The 20,888-nt window shown below is 31.2% G+C and overlaps 2 protein-coding genes across 2 annotated transcripts; both read left to right on the forward strand.

The window, feature by feature from the left end:
• Window positions 1-6,895: 6,895 nt before the first annotated feature.
• Window positions 6,896-8,276, forward strand: LOC111622635 (protein tramtrack, alpha isoform-like). The gene is made up of 3 exons (XM_023365044.1): window positions 6,896-7,537; window positions 7,672-7,906; window positions 7,972-8,276. The coding sequence occupies exons 1-3, from the start codon at window positions 6,896-6,898 to the stop codon at window positions 8,274-8,276; spliced, it is 1,182 nt and encodes a 393-aa protein (XP_023220812.1).
• Window positions 8,277-16,369: 8,093 nt separating this feature from the next.
• Window positions 16,370-19,023, forward strand: LOC111622439 (piggyBac transposable element-derived protein 4-like). The gene is made up of 6 exons (XM_023364818.1): window positions 16,370-16,854; window positions 17,029-17,198; window positions 17,277-18,087; window positions 18,156-18,350; window positions 18,469-18,775; window positions 18,865-19,023. Coding segments are annotated over exons 1-6 (1,761 nt in total). The 5' UTR covers window positions 16,370-16,577; the 3' UTR covers window positions 18,866-19,023.
• Window positions 19,024-20,888: the final 1,865 nt, after the last annotated feature.

Here is a 20,888-nt window from a genome sequence, read left to right on the forward strand (position 1 = left end):
AATTTTTTTTGTGAAGAAAAATGTTTCTTAGGGATTACAGCATAACCTTCGTTCAATGTATATATTGTAATATTTCAGATTCAAGATGTGTGCGTTTCGCGGTATTTTTCATTGTCAGGATTAAGATTGTGAATTTTTAAATATAAATTTTGATTTTCTTTACAAATAAAATACTTTTTATATCTCTATTTTAGTGTTTTGTAAAATTTTTATTAGTTATAGTAATGACGTCACTCTACCGTATGTAGAACACTCACTAACCCAGTTGCGCGGGAAAAGCAGGCGCGATAATTACTTTTTATAAAAGTATCAATAACTAATTACTTATTCTATGACAGATTTACAACGTGTCCTGTTTAAAAATCTAATTTTTAAGTTATTCGAATTTCGAAAAGTATTAAAATGTTTATTGTAACATTTAATTATTCCAAATTATAAATAGCGCTCGGATAAAGAAAATAAAATTATTTTTATAGCGCTATTGTGAGATAGAACTGTAGGTCACGTGATAATCCGAAGGTCCTCTCTCAGTAAGCAGTAATCTGTTTTGGTCTGAACTCATTTACAAAACATTGCATCCAATTTACAAGTTGTACAAATTATTTTATTTGATAAAAGAAATATTTACAAAAAAATAAATGTAAAATAAAGCATTTAGATAAATTATATAATTTTCTATAACACTATTTCGAATACGAACATTTTTCTCGCTGCTTATATTAGATTCTGACCTCATTTACAAATTTGCTAAACATTGAAAAACAAAAATTTTAAAGTCGCGTTTTATATCAACTTTTCGGTCATTATTGATTATCAAAGCAACCACATTTACGAAGCGTGTGTAAACATTTCAAAAAGCTGTTCATTGAACAACTTCAAATCACGTGACATTTACATCGCCAGCGAAGTTGCAAGGAAGTTGACGTAGGTTCCGTTTCCGCTTTCCTTCAGACTCATTTATGTGAAAATAAACGTAAATTCTAAAACGTACAAAATAAGTTTGTACACATTTTAAACCAATTTAGGTAACAGTTGGGCAAATAAATATTTATGAATACATAAAAGCAACATTTAAAATTTTTCGGTAAATTATTAGAAATTTGAAAAGATTTATAGAATGTCCTTGATAGTCATATCTGTGATCGTCTGTTTCTTCTGGCTTCTATTGATAATATAAACATTTTGTTTCCTTATACATTACCTTCAATTACAGCTACAAACTGCAACACATGGAGCACGTGACAAAATATTATTATATCGACCATTATATTATATCACACCTGAGACCCATGACAATATATATTAACCTACTTTGAGTATTATTATTTTATTTAGAAGTCATTTTTATCGTAATTATTACATCAAACAATGAAATGGAATGTTTCAACTTTAAGATTAGGAGGGAGGGAAAGAAGCCATGCGTGGGGAAAAATGTGTTTTTATCTAAATTATAATAAAATTTACTTATATTTACGTGAAATAGCGACAATTTTCTTTTGGAGAAATGTTTCTTGATAAAATTAATTACCTATATGAATAAAACTTTCGGTAATACATTAGTTACAATGCTGTATTCTTCCTTTATTACTCTTTCTGTAGTATGTATTATATATTACACATAGTTTCCTAGATTATAGCATAATAATGTGTAAAAAACTGAAAATTCTGTTAATTTGTAAACGCAGATACTCTCACATAAAAAGCATACTGTACTGTCTGTACATTTAACGTCAGGTATTCGCGATTGAATTTTTCTAAATAAACCTGTCTAATCTATAATCTATTTGACAGAAAGAGGTTGTTTATGGCCCGTGTTTCACATATATAATGTTTTTGTAATAATATTTCAAATATCGAAAAAATTTATACATTTCTAATATCGACATATATGAATATTTTTACGATTGAATATTATATTTTGATACTTTAACCTTCTTTCACTAAGAATACGTACTTTTATCATAAAACATTAACTTTTTATCTACAAAAAACAGTCGAAACCAAGCAAAAATTTGCCTATGAATTATACGCTGTGTTGGAGAGATGTCAGCTTATTCGTCGCATCTTTGATATAATTCGTTTTTTTCTGTATTTACACTCAATTTACGTAAAAATTATTGTATTGTGCTGTTTATATTTAATATCTTATCTTTGTTTCTGTTGAATAAATTGAATTTTACAGAAAAATACTCGGAAACACTTATATTAAAGCCAAACACGAACTAAATAGCTTAACTTTTAGAATAACGACTTAAAATGGATAAAACATTATTAAGTAATTATTATTTATTCGTATATATCGACTTCTTTCGAAGAAATAATCATTTATTGTACAGTTTATGTAAGCTGAAAATTATTCTCTTGTCTTTGATGAAACTTGTTACAATTTACTAATTTGTACAAAACATTAAATTTTAAACGATGACATTTGTTAAATTTGATTAATTTGTACCCAAACCTTAAATTATAAACATATTTTTTTATAATTCTCGGTGTTTTCTTTTGGTCACGTGATCGTTCTATATTTATCAACTTGGCGGGAGATTTCAGCAGCCATCTGTTTCCCATCTAATTTGCATATTTGTGATTGTGCATTACTAATCTTTATTAAACAAATGTAGACATTTTATATTATTTAAATCTGAGTGAAATAATAAAATAATTATATAAAATTTTTAGTGTTTAGCAGGAAAGTTTCAATTCCACGTGACGTGAGCATCATCCAATGGTTCGCGGGAGATTTTGCGCAGTGATTTTTTTATATGTAATTTGCATAATTATAATGGTAAATTACTAATATTTATTAAACATATATAGATATTGTGTATTAATTAAATTCATCGAGTTTCATGGAAGAATTTTTCAAAACTTTTAGCGTTTATTCAGAAAAATTTATCCTTTGGTCACGTGAGGAGTATTTTCAGTTTATCCCATATTCATCAGTTGGCGCCAGATTTCGTAGAGTTCAGTTTACTGTTTTTCGTTATCTTCCGAAGTTCACTGCGATAAATTTTTATTTCGTGTATGGATACACTGTTGGATGCGCTGTTTTTAGTGGATAAAAGGTGGAAATTCTGTTGTGAATTTAGAACTTGTTTCAGAATATGCTACAGGAAGAAAAGTTAAAAAATAATTTATTATCGACAATTATCGAGAACTGATCTTTGGATATAATACTTGGATATAAGTGAGAGTATGTATTATAGGCTTACTAATTTATTTGTGCATATAATTATCTAGTCTTAATTTCGAAACATTTATGTTTTTTTAGTGTTTATAAGCCTGTAAGTTAGAATTTTTACCGATTTAGTGCTATTTCGTAAAACAACGTGAAAGAAGAATACAAGTTCAATTAGCAAGTACTCTATTTATTAGGAAATTAATTTGTTGGTAGATTATTTTTACATTTTAAGTGTAATTAGATGAATCTAAATAGATGTGAATATAGAAAGTATTCGTAGAATATGACTAGACTAATATGAAAAAAGCATCGCGTATTACTCGATCAGAAAATATTTGAAAAATTTATACTTTAACAATTTTGTTTTGATTATTACGGTTTAGAGTTTATACCTAATATATTTTTTATTTAATTTGTAACTGTAATTACAAATATATGTAAAATTGAGGATTGATGTAATGTTATGCCATTCGAATAGTAATGGCGTATAAAATATTTACAGGATTAATTGAAGTTTTCGAATTTTGTTTAGGAAACTGATGAAGGCAAGCGTATCGACAGTTATATAATGAACTGAATTTATTTAAATTAGTTGACTTTGTTTCGCTCTAGTTTTTCCGTAATGTTACTATATAGGTACTTTTGACTTTGTAAATTGTATTATACTAAAAAATAAAGTTTTATGTTATTTTTCTACTTAATGATGTATTTTTAATGTTTACGAACTAAATAGTATTTATTTAATTGAAATTCAAACTTTACAAAGTACTGCGAATATTAGAGAAGACCGTTTTACTATAATTTACTACGTCTTACTACGTTTTACTCTAATGTTTATTTCGTAAAAACTAGGTCAGACAAGGACCGTTAGACTGATGACGTATATTGTCGGCTTTTCCGGGTTGCATCGGAGCTCTAGCGGTTGCGTCATTTACAGAAGTCACGCCCAATTTTCTATGATGTGAGCCAATTAGGAATACTAAATTTTTTAACCAATCAGATGATGGCGGGAAGTTTAAATTCGATGTATGTCGATAGATGGCCGTCTCAAATTTCATATTTATTATAATTTTCTCTCTTTTATTGTAATTTCTCGTGAACAGTAAGATATTCCGNATACTGTGGGGTGTTTGGACACCCCACTGAGAACTGTTGTTTTTCTCTTACTGGAATTTCTGCAGCATCGTAGTAATTTCTGAGCATGCTCTATACATAAAACCATGAAGCTACTGAAGAGGATACAAATATTTTTTGCGAAATCTATGAATAGTGCAACTTTTAAAACGTTGGGGGTGGCGAAACACCCCACTGCACTAACCCAGGGTTAAGCACAAGTAGTATAAATTATTTCGAAAATTTGGTTAAAAAATGTATTTTGAAATTTTTCGGTTAATCTTCTTATTAGTTTGTCTTTTTTTCCATTTACTTATCAATTATTGTTTAGAAGAAGGTTCATCTGAATGAAAGGGAAGTTTGTCAGCCTCAAACATTTCCAATGTTCTTCTCCTCAATCCTCCTTCTCTTAATAATAGCAGTGTGTTGGCGGGTTTCACTTCTTCGTTCTGTCTTTCTCGCGATTGCTGTAAGAAAAAATATTCTTGTGACAAAATTAAAATTTTTTTATTAATTTTTAATTTTTTTTAAATTCTTGTGCTTAAATACAAATATATTTCTCATATTCTATAGGTAAAATTTTTGTATATCTCAAATACTTTCTGGGCATTATTGAGTATAGAAATGCTTGATTAATGTTAATAAATTTCTAGCTTTAACTGGCGATTAAGTTCTAAAATTAATTTTGCAAGTTTTATAGACATTGCTGAGTATATCACTGTTAAAACAATTTTTTTATATAATTTCCAAAATATAGTTTACAAATTTTATAAATATGAATTTTCCGTTTATTGTTGTAATAAAGTGTTTTATGATAGTAATCAAATTATAATAAAATGCAATGATGTTTAACAAGTGATTCAATTATTACTTGTAGCTAATCTTCGGTACAAACATCTAATACAGCATCATTAAGTTTACATAGATAATGATCAGTCGTAAGATTTACTGTTGTTAGACTCAGATATAGGCCTTTGTAATAAAAACTTTTAAAAAACTGGAAAGTTTTGATAAAGTTAGATTCGTTGCAAATGAAGAGTTTAGGGTAACAGATGACATTCCGGTTTCATAAGATCTTCCTGGTCAACTTGACTTCAAAACGAGTATTGCACTCGTAAATCAAATTTGAAAACGAACTTTTCATATTTTGTTTCTGTATCATTCCAATTTTCAGTCAGAAGAAATGCTGCAAGAATATCTTCTGTCTGAAACAAAATACACGAATTAATTTATTCAAAACATCAGTTTTAAAGGAATCTTCAAATACTTTTATGTGTTTTGTCCATTATTCGTTGGTACTCCATTAGCGCATCACCGAAAACATTTGACATTTAGAACTTGTAACGAAGAGAAAGTATCCTCACAGCTTCAAACGTGAAGCAATAATTGCAAATTATCTTCCGAAATCAATTACAAGATAAAAGACGTAAAAAGATATAATTTTATCAAATTGTTATCTTTATTCTTCGTTTATTTTACGAACAGAAATAATAAGTTACGTTAGTTATTTTGTTTCTCGTTCATATTCAATTTCTGTCGAAATAAAATACTGACAACAGAGGTGAGTTGTGGTCCTATTCCTGGCAGAGTGATTTAAAATCTTTACTCAAATATATATACTTGAGCAAATTTTCAAGATAAAAAGTAAACATAAAAAGACTTGCAATTTCGAATATAATTTAAAAACGAGAATCAAAAAAAGTTTAATTGTTTTCAGTCTTCTATGACAACTGAACGAGAAAAAAACAAATTAACACTTGTCTTCAAATTTTGGGTACAAACGGAAATTGTGAGGAATTCGAAAATAATTAAAATACTATCGAAAAAACATTTTTTTTAAAGTTAGATCATAAGTTCTTTCGAATTTACAATTTTGTATACCTAACATAGCGTTTTTACACTGCTCAACATTAAAATTGCTATAACGTAAAGGCGGTAGGCAACAAATAAGAAATTTGCCCCAAAAATACTACAATATGCCGAGTGCTCCATACCTCAAGATTACACGCCAATTTAATCGTGTTTTCCTCAATTATACTGTAAACATGATTCTGATCTTCGCTTTCCTTCCTGGTGTAGTAATTTTAATGGCCGGCAGTGTATATTCGCAGAATGTTTTAAACTTTACATGTATCGATTGATATTAAAATACCGTGGGCTCGGCCCGATCCCCTTTGGAAAGTTTGGCAAAAACTCCTTTGTGTTGCACATTATAATTAATTTAAAAAATGAATAATCGAAATTTTTGCCTATTAAAAATTTAAAAACAATTTTAATTAAATTTAATTTTATAGCCGTTAGAATTTGAATATTAGATTCGTTAACGTTATCCGTTACGGATTTTCCGTTATGAGGCGTTGCCTAATGTTCTAAAAACGTTCAAACCGTCCAATAGCATTAATCGTCCAATCGGAGTATTAGAATCTGCCGTTTATGACCAATCAGAAAATGAAGACGGTTATAAATTAACTTCAATTCTCGACAGTTATNATAGAATTTTGGTAAGCCACATTTCAATTATAATTATTTTTAATCTAATTTTAAAACGAGAAGTAAAAATAATATTTTAAAATTTATATATTTAGACCGTAGGTATCAAATATGGGAAGTCAATCGTTTCAATTTACGTGGAATAATCACGAGAAAGATCTTGTGTCTAGTTTCAAGCAGTTATTGACTACGGAAGGTTTGACGGACGTCACTCTATCTTGCGAAGGAAAAATAATGAAAGCGCACAGATTGATACTGAGCGCGAGTAGTCCATTCTTTAAAAATATTTTTATGGATAATCCGAATCAATATCCCGTTATTGTCCTAATCGATACGAAGTATTCCGATCTGAAAATGATTCTGGATTTTATTTATAACGGCGAAATTAATATCCCGAGAAGTCAACTTGCTAGACTTTTAAAGACTGCAGAAGCGCTGAAAATAAAAGGTTTAATTCAATCCGAAGAAGCTCCGGAAGAAATGGCAAATGAATCTGTCGAAGTTTGTACTTCGCTACCGAGGAAAAGAAAACGGAGGAGGAAGAGAAGTTCAAGTGAATCGGATGACGTGGTTGAGATTCCCTCTACAGTTAAGCCGTTAGAACCTCCACTTTTATCTCGGTACCGAAAAAAAAAATCTTTTACGTCGTTTGCAGATAATAAAATACCCGAATCGACCCAGGACGAAGTCGAAATAATCGAAAATACCCCGATAATCTATCTCGAAGACGACGATGAGATCGAGATCGTACAGGTGAGCATATATCATTTTATTTCGTAAATTGTTATTTAAATGTCTTCGTATTTCGAAAATTTATAGATTAAAAACGTAATACGAAGCTAATATAATTACATAACAATTTTGGTTAATATACTTTATATTTTCAGGAAAATGAAAGTGAACATTTCGAATTTGAAGCTCCATCCGTGCCGATATCGTTGCAGAATCTTGTTTCAACAACTACGTCCGACCCATCGACATTCGTTATAGCATCCACATCTACACCTATTTCGAATGAAATTAAAATAAGCGATGTAAGGACAGATGATAACGATCGATTGTCCGAAAATTCTGCAACTAGGGATTTTTCTCTTCAATATTCGTCTGCAAGTTTCGATACTGGTAACTGATTTATTTCATAAATAAATTCATTTTATACATTATTTTAAATGTTAACGTTTTTATAGAACCTCCAGCGACGTCCAGTCAAACCGGTTTAAACCAAAGCGTTCCCGACGATCCTCGTGAAGAACCTTCAATGTCGGAGCCATCGTTAGCCGGTACTTCGCTATCGAGGGAAATAAAACGGAGGAAGAGAAGCTCCAGTGAATCGGTCGAGATTCCCTCTAAAGTTAAGTCGTCAGAACCCCAACTTTTATCCTCGTACCGGGAAGAAAAATCTTTCACGTCGTTTGCGGATAATAAAATACCCAAATCGACCAAGGACGAAGTCGGAATAATCGAAAGTCCTCCGATAATCCATCTCGACTAATTTATCGGAATCAAATAATTCTAAAGGTGAGGAATTTGTTTTTACACGTTTATTTCTATACCGAATTTACAGATCTAATGCAGAATTTATTCTGTGATTCCTTAATGGTAATTTGTTTAATTATTTTGTAAACTTGGGTAACGTATGACGAATAATCTTTTATATATATATATATATATTAGCATAATCTAATTCATTATTATTANAACCTTCAATGTCGGAGCCATCGATAGCCGGTACTTCCCGTGACGATTCGAATTTATCGGAATCAAGTAATTCTAAAGGTGAGGCATTGGTTTTTACACGTTTATTTCTATACCGAATTTACAGGTGTAATGCAGAATTTATTCTGTGAATGTTTAATGGTAATTTGTTTAATTATTCTGTAAACTTGGGTAACGTATGACGAATAATCTCATATATATATATATAGCAGAATCTAATTCATTATTATCAAATTAAATTTTTAGAAATTAGTAATATAATAAAAGTATTGTTAATGTGTTTGCTTGTACAGTACATATAATTTGTATATATATCGAAATATTTATATGTAAGAATTGTTACGAATCTTTGTATATCGTGATTTATTTGTATGTAATTGAAAATCTTCATTTGTATTTTTTTAATTTTTTGTTTTAATAAAAATATTTTTAAAAATTAAGATTTCGGTTCATTTCCTTGCCGTTAAATCGTTTATAAACTTATAAATACGTGTACACGACTAGATAAGACGGGCATAATTATTTGATTGCATAGAGTTAAGCAGCGTAATTCTTTTTACTCACGTAATAATCATTAATTAGTAATCAAAATTTAATTATTATAAGCATGTGACAAAAAAGTAAACATATCGTAAGCATTTATAGAACTTTGTATATATTTAATACGAATCGGTTCAAAACGCACACCGCACCCTACGCCATTTGACTCGTCTGGGTTGACACCTAGTCGTAAATCACGTAGTTTTAATTAATGTAAACTCGGCTTGATAACGACGCGGTTTGCTTTGTTAAATACAGAAACAATTGAGCTTCGTAACCAGTATTTTAAAAAAGAAAAAATTAAGCAACTAATGCAAAAAATAAAACAATTATTTAAAATTTCGCGGCGTTGTCGGGTTCCATGCCGCGTTTCGCTATATTTCGCGGCGTTGTTAGGCTCCATCCCGCGATTCGCAAAATTTCGCGGCGTTGTCAAGTTCCATGCTGCGTTTTGCGCGAAATTTTTCGACATTGATTAAGTTATTATATACGTGCAAATACGCATATTTTAAATATATATAATATTCGTTTTACCTTATAACGCAAATCAGCTATATTTTGCAAAATAATTAAGCTGAAATATACGTAAAAAATCGAATATTTATAAAATTTATTATATTAGCTTGACTATAAAACGCAATTTGCGACATCTCGCGGCATTATTAATTTTACATGAACGTGTATAATCGCATATTTCGTAAATATATTGAAAAAGTTTTATTTTACGACGAAATTCGCGAAAATTCGCGGCATTATTATTATTTTTTTATTTTTTATTTAATAAGTACAAAAACGATTAATATCATTAAAAAACAATAATAATATTTTTTTTATAAGTAAAATACATAAAAAAAATGGCAGCGAATAGTCGGCGTATACGAAATAAAATAAAGTAAAAACAAGAATTAAGCAATTACTCGCAAAAAATAAAACAATTATTTAAAATTTTTCAAAAAGCGCCGACAATAAACGCTACTAACTCTCAAACACTAAATCGTTTCGTTAAATAGTCAATTTACACTTTTTGGTAGTATGCAACTGAAAGAAAAGAAGTTTCTTAATAATGCCACTAGATGTCGGAAATTGCGTTCTATAGTCAAGCTAATATAATAAATTTTTTAAATAAGCGATTTTTGACGTATATATCAGCTTAATTATTTTGCAAAATTTTGCTGATTGCGTTTTAAAGTAAAACGAATATTATATATATTTGAAATATGCGAATTTGCACGTATATAAAAACTTAAAATATACAAATTTGCACGTATATAATCACATAATCAATGTCGAAAAATTTTGCGCAGAACGCAACATGAAACTCGACAACGCCGCGAAATTTCGCAAAATGCGACATTCAACCCGACAACGCCGCGAAATTAAGCGAAACGCGGCATGGAGCCCGACAACGCCGCGAAATTTAGCGAAACTCGGCATGGAGCCCAACAACGCCGCGAAATTTAGCGAAACGCGGCATGTAACTTGACAACGCCGCGAATTTTTGCGGAACCGACATGGAACCCAACAACGCCGCGAAATTTCGCGAATCGCGGCAGAAAACCCGACAACGCCGCGAAATTATGCGAATCGCGGCATTAAAATCGACAACGCCGCGAAATTTTGCGAATCGCGGCATGGAACCCGACAACGCCGCGAAATTTTGCGAATCGCGGCATAAAACCCGACAACGCCGCGAAATTTTGCAAATCGCGGCATATAGCTCGACAACGCCGCGAAATTCTGTACAACGCGACATGGAACCCAACAACGCCGCGAAATTTTGCAAATCGCGGCATGGAACCCGACAACGCCGCGAAATTTTGCGAATCGCGGCATAAAACCCGACAACGCCGCGAAATTTTGCCAATCGCGGCATATAGCTCGACAACGCCGCGAAATTCTGTACAACGCGACATGGAACCCAACAACGCCGCGAAATTTCGCGAATCGCGACAGAAAACCCGACAACGCCGCGAAATTATGCGAATCGCGGCAGAAAACTCGACAACGCCGCGAAATTATGCGAATCGCGGCATTAATAACGTTTCCTTTCTTTGCCCATTAATAACACTTTGTTTGCGTTAACAAATTCATTGGTTTTTATTTTTTAATTTACAGTAGATCCCCCTATAAGACGGTAGATACGTTCCGTCCTTTATGAATCAATTTTGTAGGAATCATAGTTTACGGACTACGGCTGTTTGAAAGGTTTTCTTTCATAAAATTAATCGATTCTAGACTAATTCGACTCAACATTTCCAAAATACGTATATTTTTTTGAAAATAATCCGTATAAACTACGTTATAAACAAAAAATTGTAGGATTACTTACCGAGTGTGTACCCTTTGACTACGCTCGTTGCTAAAGCTTGGTTTCGTCGCGGAACAGCGCATCAAATTGCGGCCGCTATTTCTGATATTATTTTTCTGCTAAAACTTCGTTGACCTTTGGAGACATCATTAATATAAATAATTTTTATGGCCGTTAAATAAGAAATGTTTCTTTCACAAGAAATGTATAAAATTACAGTACTAAACAGACGATAGGTCGCCTAACTCGCCGTAGCGTGACGCTAGACGGCGAAAAATATATATTTAATTATAATAAAGTTACAATAAATTAAGTTAATATATAATTATATATACAGTACCTAATTTATATATAATTAATATATAATTATATGTACAGTACCTAATTTATATATAATTTATATAATACTGTCCAGACGATAGAAATCTCTCCGTAGCGTGGCGCTACGGACGGCGGGTAAGTAGTTCGGCTGCCCGATGACGTTTTACGTATTATAGGAGTTATTTTTACCGTTGTTTACGGATAATGCCACAATTTTTATAGGAATCATAACTATAGGAAACGGTTTTATAGGGGGATCTACTGTATTTGTTTTACCACCGTTTTCTTAATTAATTAAATGAATTTCTTAGCGACGGAGATGGAAATTTTAAGAGCGGAGCCAATTGCCAGTTTGGAGAAGATTGGCTGGCGCTTGCCATTACGTAACGTCTAAAAGTGGTCCGGTACGTTCCGACCGATGCAAAAAAAGAACGTAAAACGGTAGTTTCTGGTTAGGCGGCGTTTTGTCCGGAAAATAATTTATGAAACGGAGCATTTACTTCCGCCTTTCTTCGGTAAACAATATTAACGTTAACGTCTGCCGTAATAATTACTTTCAATAATGAACGAATTATGCCGACGACGGCGGAGCGCTTCTCGCCTTTCTCCACTTTCGGGAATTATTAATACCGCGCGGTTACCTCGGAGTAGAGTCGTTGACGTCGGAAAATTTACTTTCGACGCCCGACTATTTATATCGCCGGCCGGATAACTTTACTCCGTGGCCGTCGGCCCGTCCTTATTTTTGCGCTTTTCTCCTCCCTCTCCCTCGGGCGGCACTCCCGCCAAACGTCTCTCCTATTCCCTCCCCTCCTCCCGCTTTACCGGTACCTTCCGCGCAAAGGTGCTTTTCTCCGTCGGTACAAGTCGAGGAGACCGAGAAAACGCTCGGCGCCTGCGCGGCTTCTTTCTCCTAGTTAGGGTGTCCCTCCGACTGGAAGTAACCACCGCCTTCCTTTCTTTACTCCGTCCCACCGTCCTTAAGACCGGGACTGGGTCGAGACACCGGTGACTTACCTTTCCGTTTTTTTTTCTTGGCAGGGAGAATCCTACCGAACCAACTACGCGTCGACGCGGACGCCGGAAGCCCCGACTCTCCCGGGGGACGCCCGGCGGGAATCGGCGCCCTCGCCCCCCGCCCGTGGCTTCCGGGAGTCGGAGGCCCGCCCGGAGGGNACTAATTATAATAAACAAAACAAATTCTTAAAGTTTTTCTAAAATCCTCCATTCCGTCTTTGATATATTTCTACGTAATAGCACTATTAGAGTAGACATGTCAAAATAACAGGCTTATAAACCCTATAAGAACATATTTCGAAATTAGGACTAGATAATTATATGCACAAATAAATTAGTAAGCCTATAATACATACTCTCACTTATATCCAAGTATTATATCCAAAGATCAGTTCTCGGTAATTGTCGAAAATAAATTATTTTTTAACTTTTTTTCCTGTAGCATATTCTAAAACAAGTTCTAAATTCACTGCAAACTTTCCAACTTATATCCATTAAAACCGGCGCATAATGTATCCATACACGAAATAAAAATTTATCGCTGTGAACTTCGGAAGATAACGAAAAACAGTAATCCGAACTCTACGAAATCTGGCGCCAACTGATGCATATGGGATAAACTGAAAATACTCCTCACGTGACCAAAGGATAAATTTTTCTGAATAAACGCTAAAAGTTTTGAAAAATTCTTCCATTAAACTTGATGAATTTAATTAATACACAATACCTATATCTGTTTAATAAATATTAGTAATTTATCATTATAATTATGCAAATTACATATAAAAAAATCACTGCGCAAAATCTCCCGCGAACCATTGGATGATGCTCACGTCACGTGGAATTGAAACTTTTCTGCTAAACACTAAAAATTTTATATAATTATTTTACTAATTCAGTCAGATTTAAATAATATAAAATGTCTATATCTATTTAATGAAGATTAGTAATTTATCATTATAATTATGCAAATTACATATGAAAAGATCACTGCGCAAAATCTCCCGCGAACCATTGGATGACTCTAACGTCACGTGGAATTGAAACTTTCCTGCTAAACACTAAAAATTTTATATAATTATTTTATTATTTCACTCAGATTTAAATAATATAAAATGTCTACATTTGTTTAATAAAGATTAGTAATGCACAATCACAAATATGCAAATTAGATGGGAAACAGATGGCTGCTGAAATCTCCCGCCAAGTTGATAAATATAGAACGATCACGTGACCAAAAGAAAACACCGAGAATTATGAAAAAATATGTTTATAATTTAATGTTTTGGGTACAAATTAATCAAATTTAACAAATGTAATCGTTTAAAATTTAATGTTTTGTACAAATTAGTAAATTGTAACAAGTTTCATCAAAGACAAGAGAATAATTTTCAGCTTACATAAACTGTACAATAAATGATTATTTCTTCGAAAGAAGTCGATATATACGAATAAATAATAATTACTTAATAATGTTTTATCCATTTTNATGTCACGTGATTTGAAGTTGTTCAATGAACAGCTTTTTGAAATGTTTACACACGCTTCGTAAATGTGGTAGCTTTGATAATCAATAATGACCGAAAAGTTGATATAAAACGCGACTTTAAAATTTTTGTTTTTCAATGTTTAGCAAATTTGTAAATGAGGCCAGAATCTAATATAAGCAGCGAGAAAAATGTTCGTATTCGAAATAGTGTTATAGAAGCTTATATAATTTATCTAAATGCTTTATTTTACATTTATTTTTTTGTAAATATTTCTTTTATCAAATGAAATAATTTGTACAACTTGTAAATTGGATGCAATGTTCTGTAAATGAGTTCAGACCAAAACAGATTACCGCTTACTGAGAGAGGACCTTCGGATTATCACGTGACCTACAGTTCTATCTCACAATAGCGCTATAAAAACAATTTTATTTTCTTTATCCGAGCGCTATTTATAATTTGGAATAATTAAATGTTACAATAAACATTTTAATACTTTTCGAAATTCGAATAACTTAAAAATTAGATTTTTAAACAGGACACGTTGTAAATCTGTCATAGAATAAGTAATTAGTTATTGATACTTCCATAAAAAGTAATTATCGCGCCTGCTTTTCCCGCGCAACTGGGTTAGTGAGTGTTCTACGTACGGTAGAGTGACGTCATTACTATAACTAATAAAAATTTTACAAAACACTAAAATAGAGATATAAAAAGTATTTTATTTGTAAAGAAAATCAAAATTTATATTTAAAAATTCACAATCTTAATCCCGACAATGAAAAATACCGCGAAACGCACACATCTTGAATCTGAAATATTACAATATATACATTGAACGAAGGTTATGCTGTAATCCCTAAAAAACATTATTCTTCACAAAAAAATTAGATAATTGTTATGAATAAAAGCTGCAAGAGAATTATTGCTTAAAATAAAATCAATAAAATTGTTAAATTATTTAAGAATAAATGCAATAAAAATTCACATATAAAATTATTTTAAACTTAAATAAAATTGTTATTAGTGAATCGCTGTAAGAAATATAGTTTATAAAAAAAAATAAATTTTAAAAAGCTGTTCATTGAACAACTTCAAATCACGTGACATAATACATCGCCAGCGAAGTTGCAAGGAAGTTGACGTAGGTTCCGTTTCCGCTTTCCTTCAGACTCATTTATGTGAAAATAAACGTAATTTGTGGAACGTACAAAATAAGCTGTCTAAATAAAAGTTATCTACAAAATAAGTTATCTAAATGCTTTATTTTACATATATTTTTTTGTAAATATTTCTTTTATCAAACAAAAAAATTTGAACATCTTGTAAATTGAATGCAATGTTCTGTAAATGAGTTTAGACCCGAACAGATTACCGCTTACTGAGAGATGACCTCCGGATTATCACATGACCTACAATTCTGTATCACCATAGCTGAATAAAAAACAATTGTATTTTCTCTATCCGAGCGGTATTTATAATTTGTAATAATGTGACAGACATGTGTCAGGTGTGTGGATGTCAGCAAGTGGTGATGGACAGTCCACAGCTTTCTCACACGTGTCAGGTGGGTGATGTAACAGTATCCCCAAGAATGTGGGGAGATTGTCCCGCCTAGAGAGGGAGAAATGGTGAGCTTTACTACCCTGAGTTTGAAAATTAATACGATTCTGTGAAATTTAACAAATCTGATGTCAATAAAAGAAAATTGAAATTATTTGTATCGAGTTGATATTTGAATAGTGTCAGTTTTTGCATTTATAGTTCACATTTCAGAAAATGTAAATAAAAACCTCAGATTTCACCCATAAATATTTTATACATTTATAAAGTAGAGAAAATGTAGAAATCGAAAATATAATCGTAATCGAGCACATATATCAGTAAAAACATGAAAACTGCATTAAAATAACACACTTTGTTGAACGTCTCACAAGTCAGATCAAAAAGTAATTAAATCGAGTCTCGCCACCATATTGATACACATAAATATGTTTGTGTTTTTCAATAGATAATTAAAAAATTTAAACGCCTCTGAATGTTAAGGCATTATTACTATTTAATAATTTTACTAATATATGAAAATTTTACAGATACTTAGTTTGTTTAGAAATACAATGATTTGTTTTCAGTCAAATTATTATAATAAATTTATATATTATATATATTTATAATAAATTTAAAATATATTCAAGATGGGGTATTAAAGTTTTGGATAGATAATTATAGAATTTAATTTATTCTAAAACAGGAAAATTATTTCAAAAACGCCCTTACGTTAGCTTTTGCCTTATTGGTTAGTCTAAACAGTCCTTCAAGCTGATTGGCTTAGAGACATTACTAAATAATGCTCGTCCTTTAGTATCTTCTATTTCTTACTTGTTCTCAAGCATTTTGTAAAATGAATCCATCCGCAATTGCTGGGCCAAGCTCCGAAAAACGGCTACAGATATCAGATATCAGTGAGTTGCTAGTTCATAGTAGCGACAGCGAAAGTGATTTGTCCTCCGAAGACGAAATAGAGGAGGGAGAAGAAGGACGACAAGAAGAGATACTAGGATATGGGTCATCTAGCGCATCTAGCGAAGTCGAAGAGGAAACCATCTATTATCCATTCGGAAGTGAGTCGTGGATACCACACGGAGAACCAAGAGAAGCTTTTTCCACTTTCGCAGAAGGTACGAATAAAAATAATTTCGAACAAGTCAAATATATATAGGAATATGTATACTGTTTATCACCACTTAGAACAAAAAGTGAAGCTATATAGTTAGATATATTTTAAATATAATATTATAGAAAAATGTTAGTCAGAATATTTTATATATATAAAACATTTTCTACAATTTTAGGAAAATTGCTCGTTGATTTAGGCGAAAAACCAACAGCACTCCAGATATTTGAATATTTTGTCGATGATGAGCTTACAAAACACATCACTCATCAAACTAATTTGTTCGCCGAACAATGTATTCGAGAGAAAAGAAGATCATCTCTTATGAAACGTAGAAGCAGAGATAAGGTATATATCAAATTTAGAAAATTTAGAATAGAAAATTTACATATTTAATTAAATATTAACTTATATTGTTTTAAATAGGAATGGAATGAAACAAACACGGAAGAAATCAAGTTTTTTTTCGGCTTAATAATTTTACAGGGAATACTACAAAAACCTACCAATTCATCATTTTTTTGTAGACATCGCATCCTACAAACGCCCTTTTTTTTCGAAAACATGACGGAAAATCGGTTTTATCTACTGAGAAAATTTTTACATTTTAATGATAACACACTTTTTGACCCAACAGCAACAAACAAACGGCTGTATAAATTAAAACCTGTTTTTGATTATTTACTTCAGAAATGGCAATCAGCGTACACTCCCGGTACAAACATAAGTATTGATGAGAGCCTATTGCTATGGAAGGGTAGATTACAGTGGAGAGTGTACATCCCCAAAAAAAGAGCCCGGTACGGGATGGAGTCATTTCAACTTTGCGAGTCCTCCACTGGTTACGTATACAACATGATAATGTATACAGGAAGCGAAACCGATTTAAAACAACACGTCCAAGGATTAGATTTATCAACTCAGCTAAAATCAACAAAAATAGTATTATGTTTGATGGATCAATTATTAAATAAGGGTTATATGTTATTCGTAGACAATTATTATACTTCTCCTGTACTTTTTGATTTGTTAGTTGATTTTAAGACAGATGCGGTCGGTACGCTAAGAAAAAACAGAAAGGACCTGCCAGAAGACATTAAAAAAAAGAAATTGAAGAAAGGAGATTTCATCGCATTCTACAGAAAAAAGTTGATGACGTTGAAGTGGCAGGATAAGAAGGAAGTATGTATGCTATCGACCGTACATGGTGCTGAAGTGGTCCCAATACAAACCAAAAGTAAGTCTATTCAGATAGTAATTTTATATTAGCTGAGTTTTAAAATCTGTTTAATTTTGTATTGTAAGGTGGAGAAGAAAAATTAAAACCACTTGTCTGTGTGGAGTACAGTAAAGGAATGGGGGGAATCGATTTAGCGGACCAGTGTATTACAACATACTCGATTGCCAGGACTCGCCTAAAAAAATATTATCACAAAATGTTTCGTCACCTATTGGACATCACAATCTTCAATTCTTTTATCCTGTATAAAAAGTGTGGAGGTAAATATGTTTGCATTTTAATCGCTTTTATGCGTTATATATTGTAATATAATGTAATTCAGATATAAAATTATTTTATCTTTAGTATTTATATATTTCAATACATATAATTTTACAGGAACACTTACTCAACTGAACTTCCGGTTGCAACTTGTGGACCAACTTACGGAGAAGTACATCGCTGGAGTTACAAAACCAGTTCCTAGAAGAAAACACATGCAGGAAATTACCCCAAACAGACTCCTGGAGAGGCATTTTCTGAGAGGGAATTCACCGACAAGTACGAGAAAGCATGCAACAAGAAGATGCATCGTTTGTATCAAAAATGGATCTAGGAAAGAATCAGCATATTCCTGTAAACAGTGTGGCGTTCCCCTGTGTGTAGATCCTTGCATGGAAATTTATCATACGATAAAAGATTTCTGGTATATACATATGCTTTTGTCAAGTTATTTTTTCTACACTATTATATAAACAGTAAATGTTAAATTTACGTATACATATATTTTCAGAGAATACGAGTGCAAGATTCGAAGATAAGAATTTCTACAGGATATTTCTTATTTTACACTTTTAATTTCAATTTGAATATTCCAGATTTTATTTATTATTTAGTATACTTTTAAATTTTATATCTTTTTATTATAAACACTAATTTATTGCAGCATTTATTAATAAATATACTTATACACGTTTTAAATAAATTTATATTTGAATTTTTATTCAATGTAATTGCTTATATATTTAAAATTTATTTATTTTATAAATATATTTTTTACAGCTAATCATTACTAACAATTTTATTTCAGTTTTAAATAAATTTATACTTGAACTTTTATTCAATTTATTCTTCAATAATTTGAGAATTTTACTGATTTTCTTTTAAGCAATAATTCTCTTACAGCTTTTATTCATAGCAATTATCTAATTTTTTCGCGAAGAATAATGTTTTTTAGGGATTACATCATAACTTTCGTCCATGTATATATTGTAATATTTCAGATTCAAGATGTGTGCGGTTTTTTTCATTGTCGGGATTAAGATTGTGAATTTTTAAATATAAATTTTGATTTTTTTTACAAATAAAGTACTTTTTATATCTCTATTTTCGTGTTTTGTAAAATTTTTATTAGTTATAGTAATGACGTCACTCTACCATATGTAGAACACTCAACTAGTTGCACGGAAAAAGCAGGCGCGATAATTAGTTTTTATAAAAGTATCAATAACTAATTACTTATTCTATGACAGATTTACAACGTGTCCGGTTTAACGATCTAATTTTTAAATTAATCGAATTTCGAAAAGTTTAAAATTTTTATTGTAACATTTAATTATTCCAAATTATAAATAGCGCTCGGATAAAAAAAAAATAAAATTGTTTTTATAGCGCTATTGTGAGATAGAACTGTAGGTCACGTGATAATCCGAAGGTCCTCTCTCAGTAAGCGGTGATCTGTTTTGGTCTAAACTCATTTACAGAACATTGCATCCAATTTACAAGTTGTACAAATTATTTCATTTTATAAAAGAAAGATTTACAAAAAAATAAATGTAAAATAAAGCATTTAGATAAATTATATAAGCTTTTATAACACTATTTCGAATACGAACATTTTTCTCGCTGCTTATATTAGATTCTGGCCTCATTTACAAATTTGCTAAACATTGAAAAACAAAAATTTTAAAGTCGCTTTTTATATCAACTTTTCGGTCATTATTGATTATCAAAGCTACCACATTTACGAAGCGTGTGTAAAAATTTAAAAAAGCTGTTCATTGACAACTTCAAATCACGTGACATAATACATTGCCAGCGAAGTTGCAAGGAAGTTGACGTAGGTTCCGTTTCCGCTTTCCTTCAGACTTATTTATGTGGAAATGCACGTAAATTGTAAAACGTACAAAATAAGATTGTACACATTTTAAACCAATTTAGGTAACAGTTGGGCAAATAAATATTTATGAATACATAAAAGCAACATTTAAAATTTTTGGGTAAATTATTAGAAATTTGAAAAGATTTATAGAATGTCCTTGATAGTCATGTGATCGTCTGTTTCTTCTGGCTTCTATTGATAATATAAACATTTTGTTTCCTTATACATTACCTTCAATTACAGCTACAAACTTCAACACATGGAGCACGTGACAAAATATTATTATATCGACCATTATATTATATCACACCTGAGACCCATGACAATATATATTAACCTACTTTGAGTATTATTATTTTATTTAGAAGTCATTTTAATCGTAATTATTACATCAAATTATGAAATGGAATGTTTCAAATGTAAGATTAGGAGGGAGGGAAAGATGCAATGCGTGGGGAAGAAATGTGTTTTTATCTAAATTATAATAAAATTTACTTATATATACGTGAAATATCGACAATTTTCTTTTGGAGAAATGTTTCTTGATAAAATTAATTATCTATATGAATAAAACTTTCGATAATACATTAGTTACAATGACTGACGTTCCTTTATTACTTTTTCTGTAGTATGTATTATATATTACACATAGTTTCCT

The sequence above is a fragment of the Centruroides sculpturatus genome, unplaced genomic scaffold (assembly GCF_000671375.1).
Source record: "Centruroides sculpturatus isolate CEXI.00-Female unplaced genomic scaffold, Cexi_2.0 scaffold23, whole genome shotgun sequence".
Lineage (NCBI taxonomy): Eukaryota > Metazoa > Arthropoda > Arachnida > Scorpiones > Buthidae > Centruroides > Centruroides sculpturatus.

Bases quoted from the DNA above. Each gene is read 5' to 3' on its own strand.
- LOC111622635 (XM_023365044.1), top strand. From the start codon at position 6,896: ATGGGAAGTCAATCGTTTCAATTTACGTGGAATAATCACGAGAAAGAT. The intron at 7,538-7,671 runs GTGAGCATATAT...TTATATTTTCAG, and splicing joins ATGAGATCGAGATCGTACAG to GAAAATGAAAGTGAACATTT. The intron at 7,907-7,971 runs GTAACTGATTTA...ACGTTTTTATAG, and splicing joins GTCTGCAAGTTTCGATACTG to AACCTCCAGCGACGTCCAGT.
- LOC111622439 (XM_023364818.1), top strand. From the start codon at position 16,578: ATGAATCCATCCGCAATTGCTGGGCCAAGCTCCGAAAAACGGCTACAG. The intron at 17,199-17,276 runs GTATATATCAAA...TGTTTTAAATAG, and splicing joins AACGTAGAAGCAGAGATAAG to GAATGGAATGAAACAAACAC. The intron at 18,351-18,468 runs GTAAATATGTTT...ATAATTTTACAG, and splicing joins CCTGTATAAAAAGTGTGGAG to GAACACTTACTCAACTGAAC.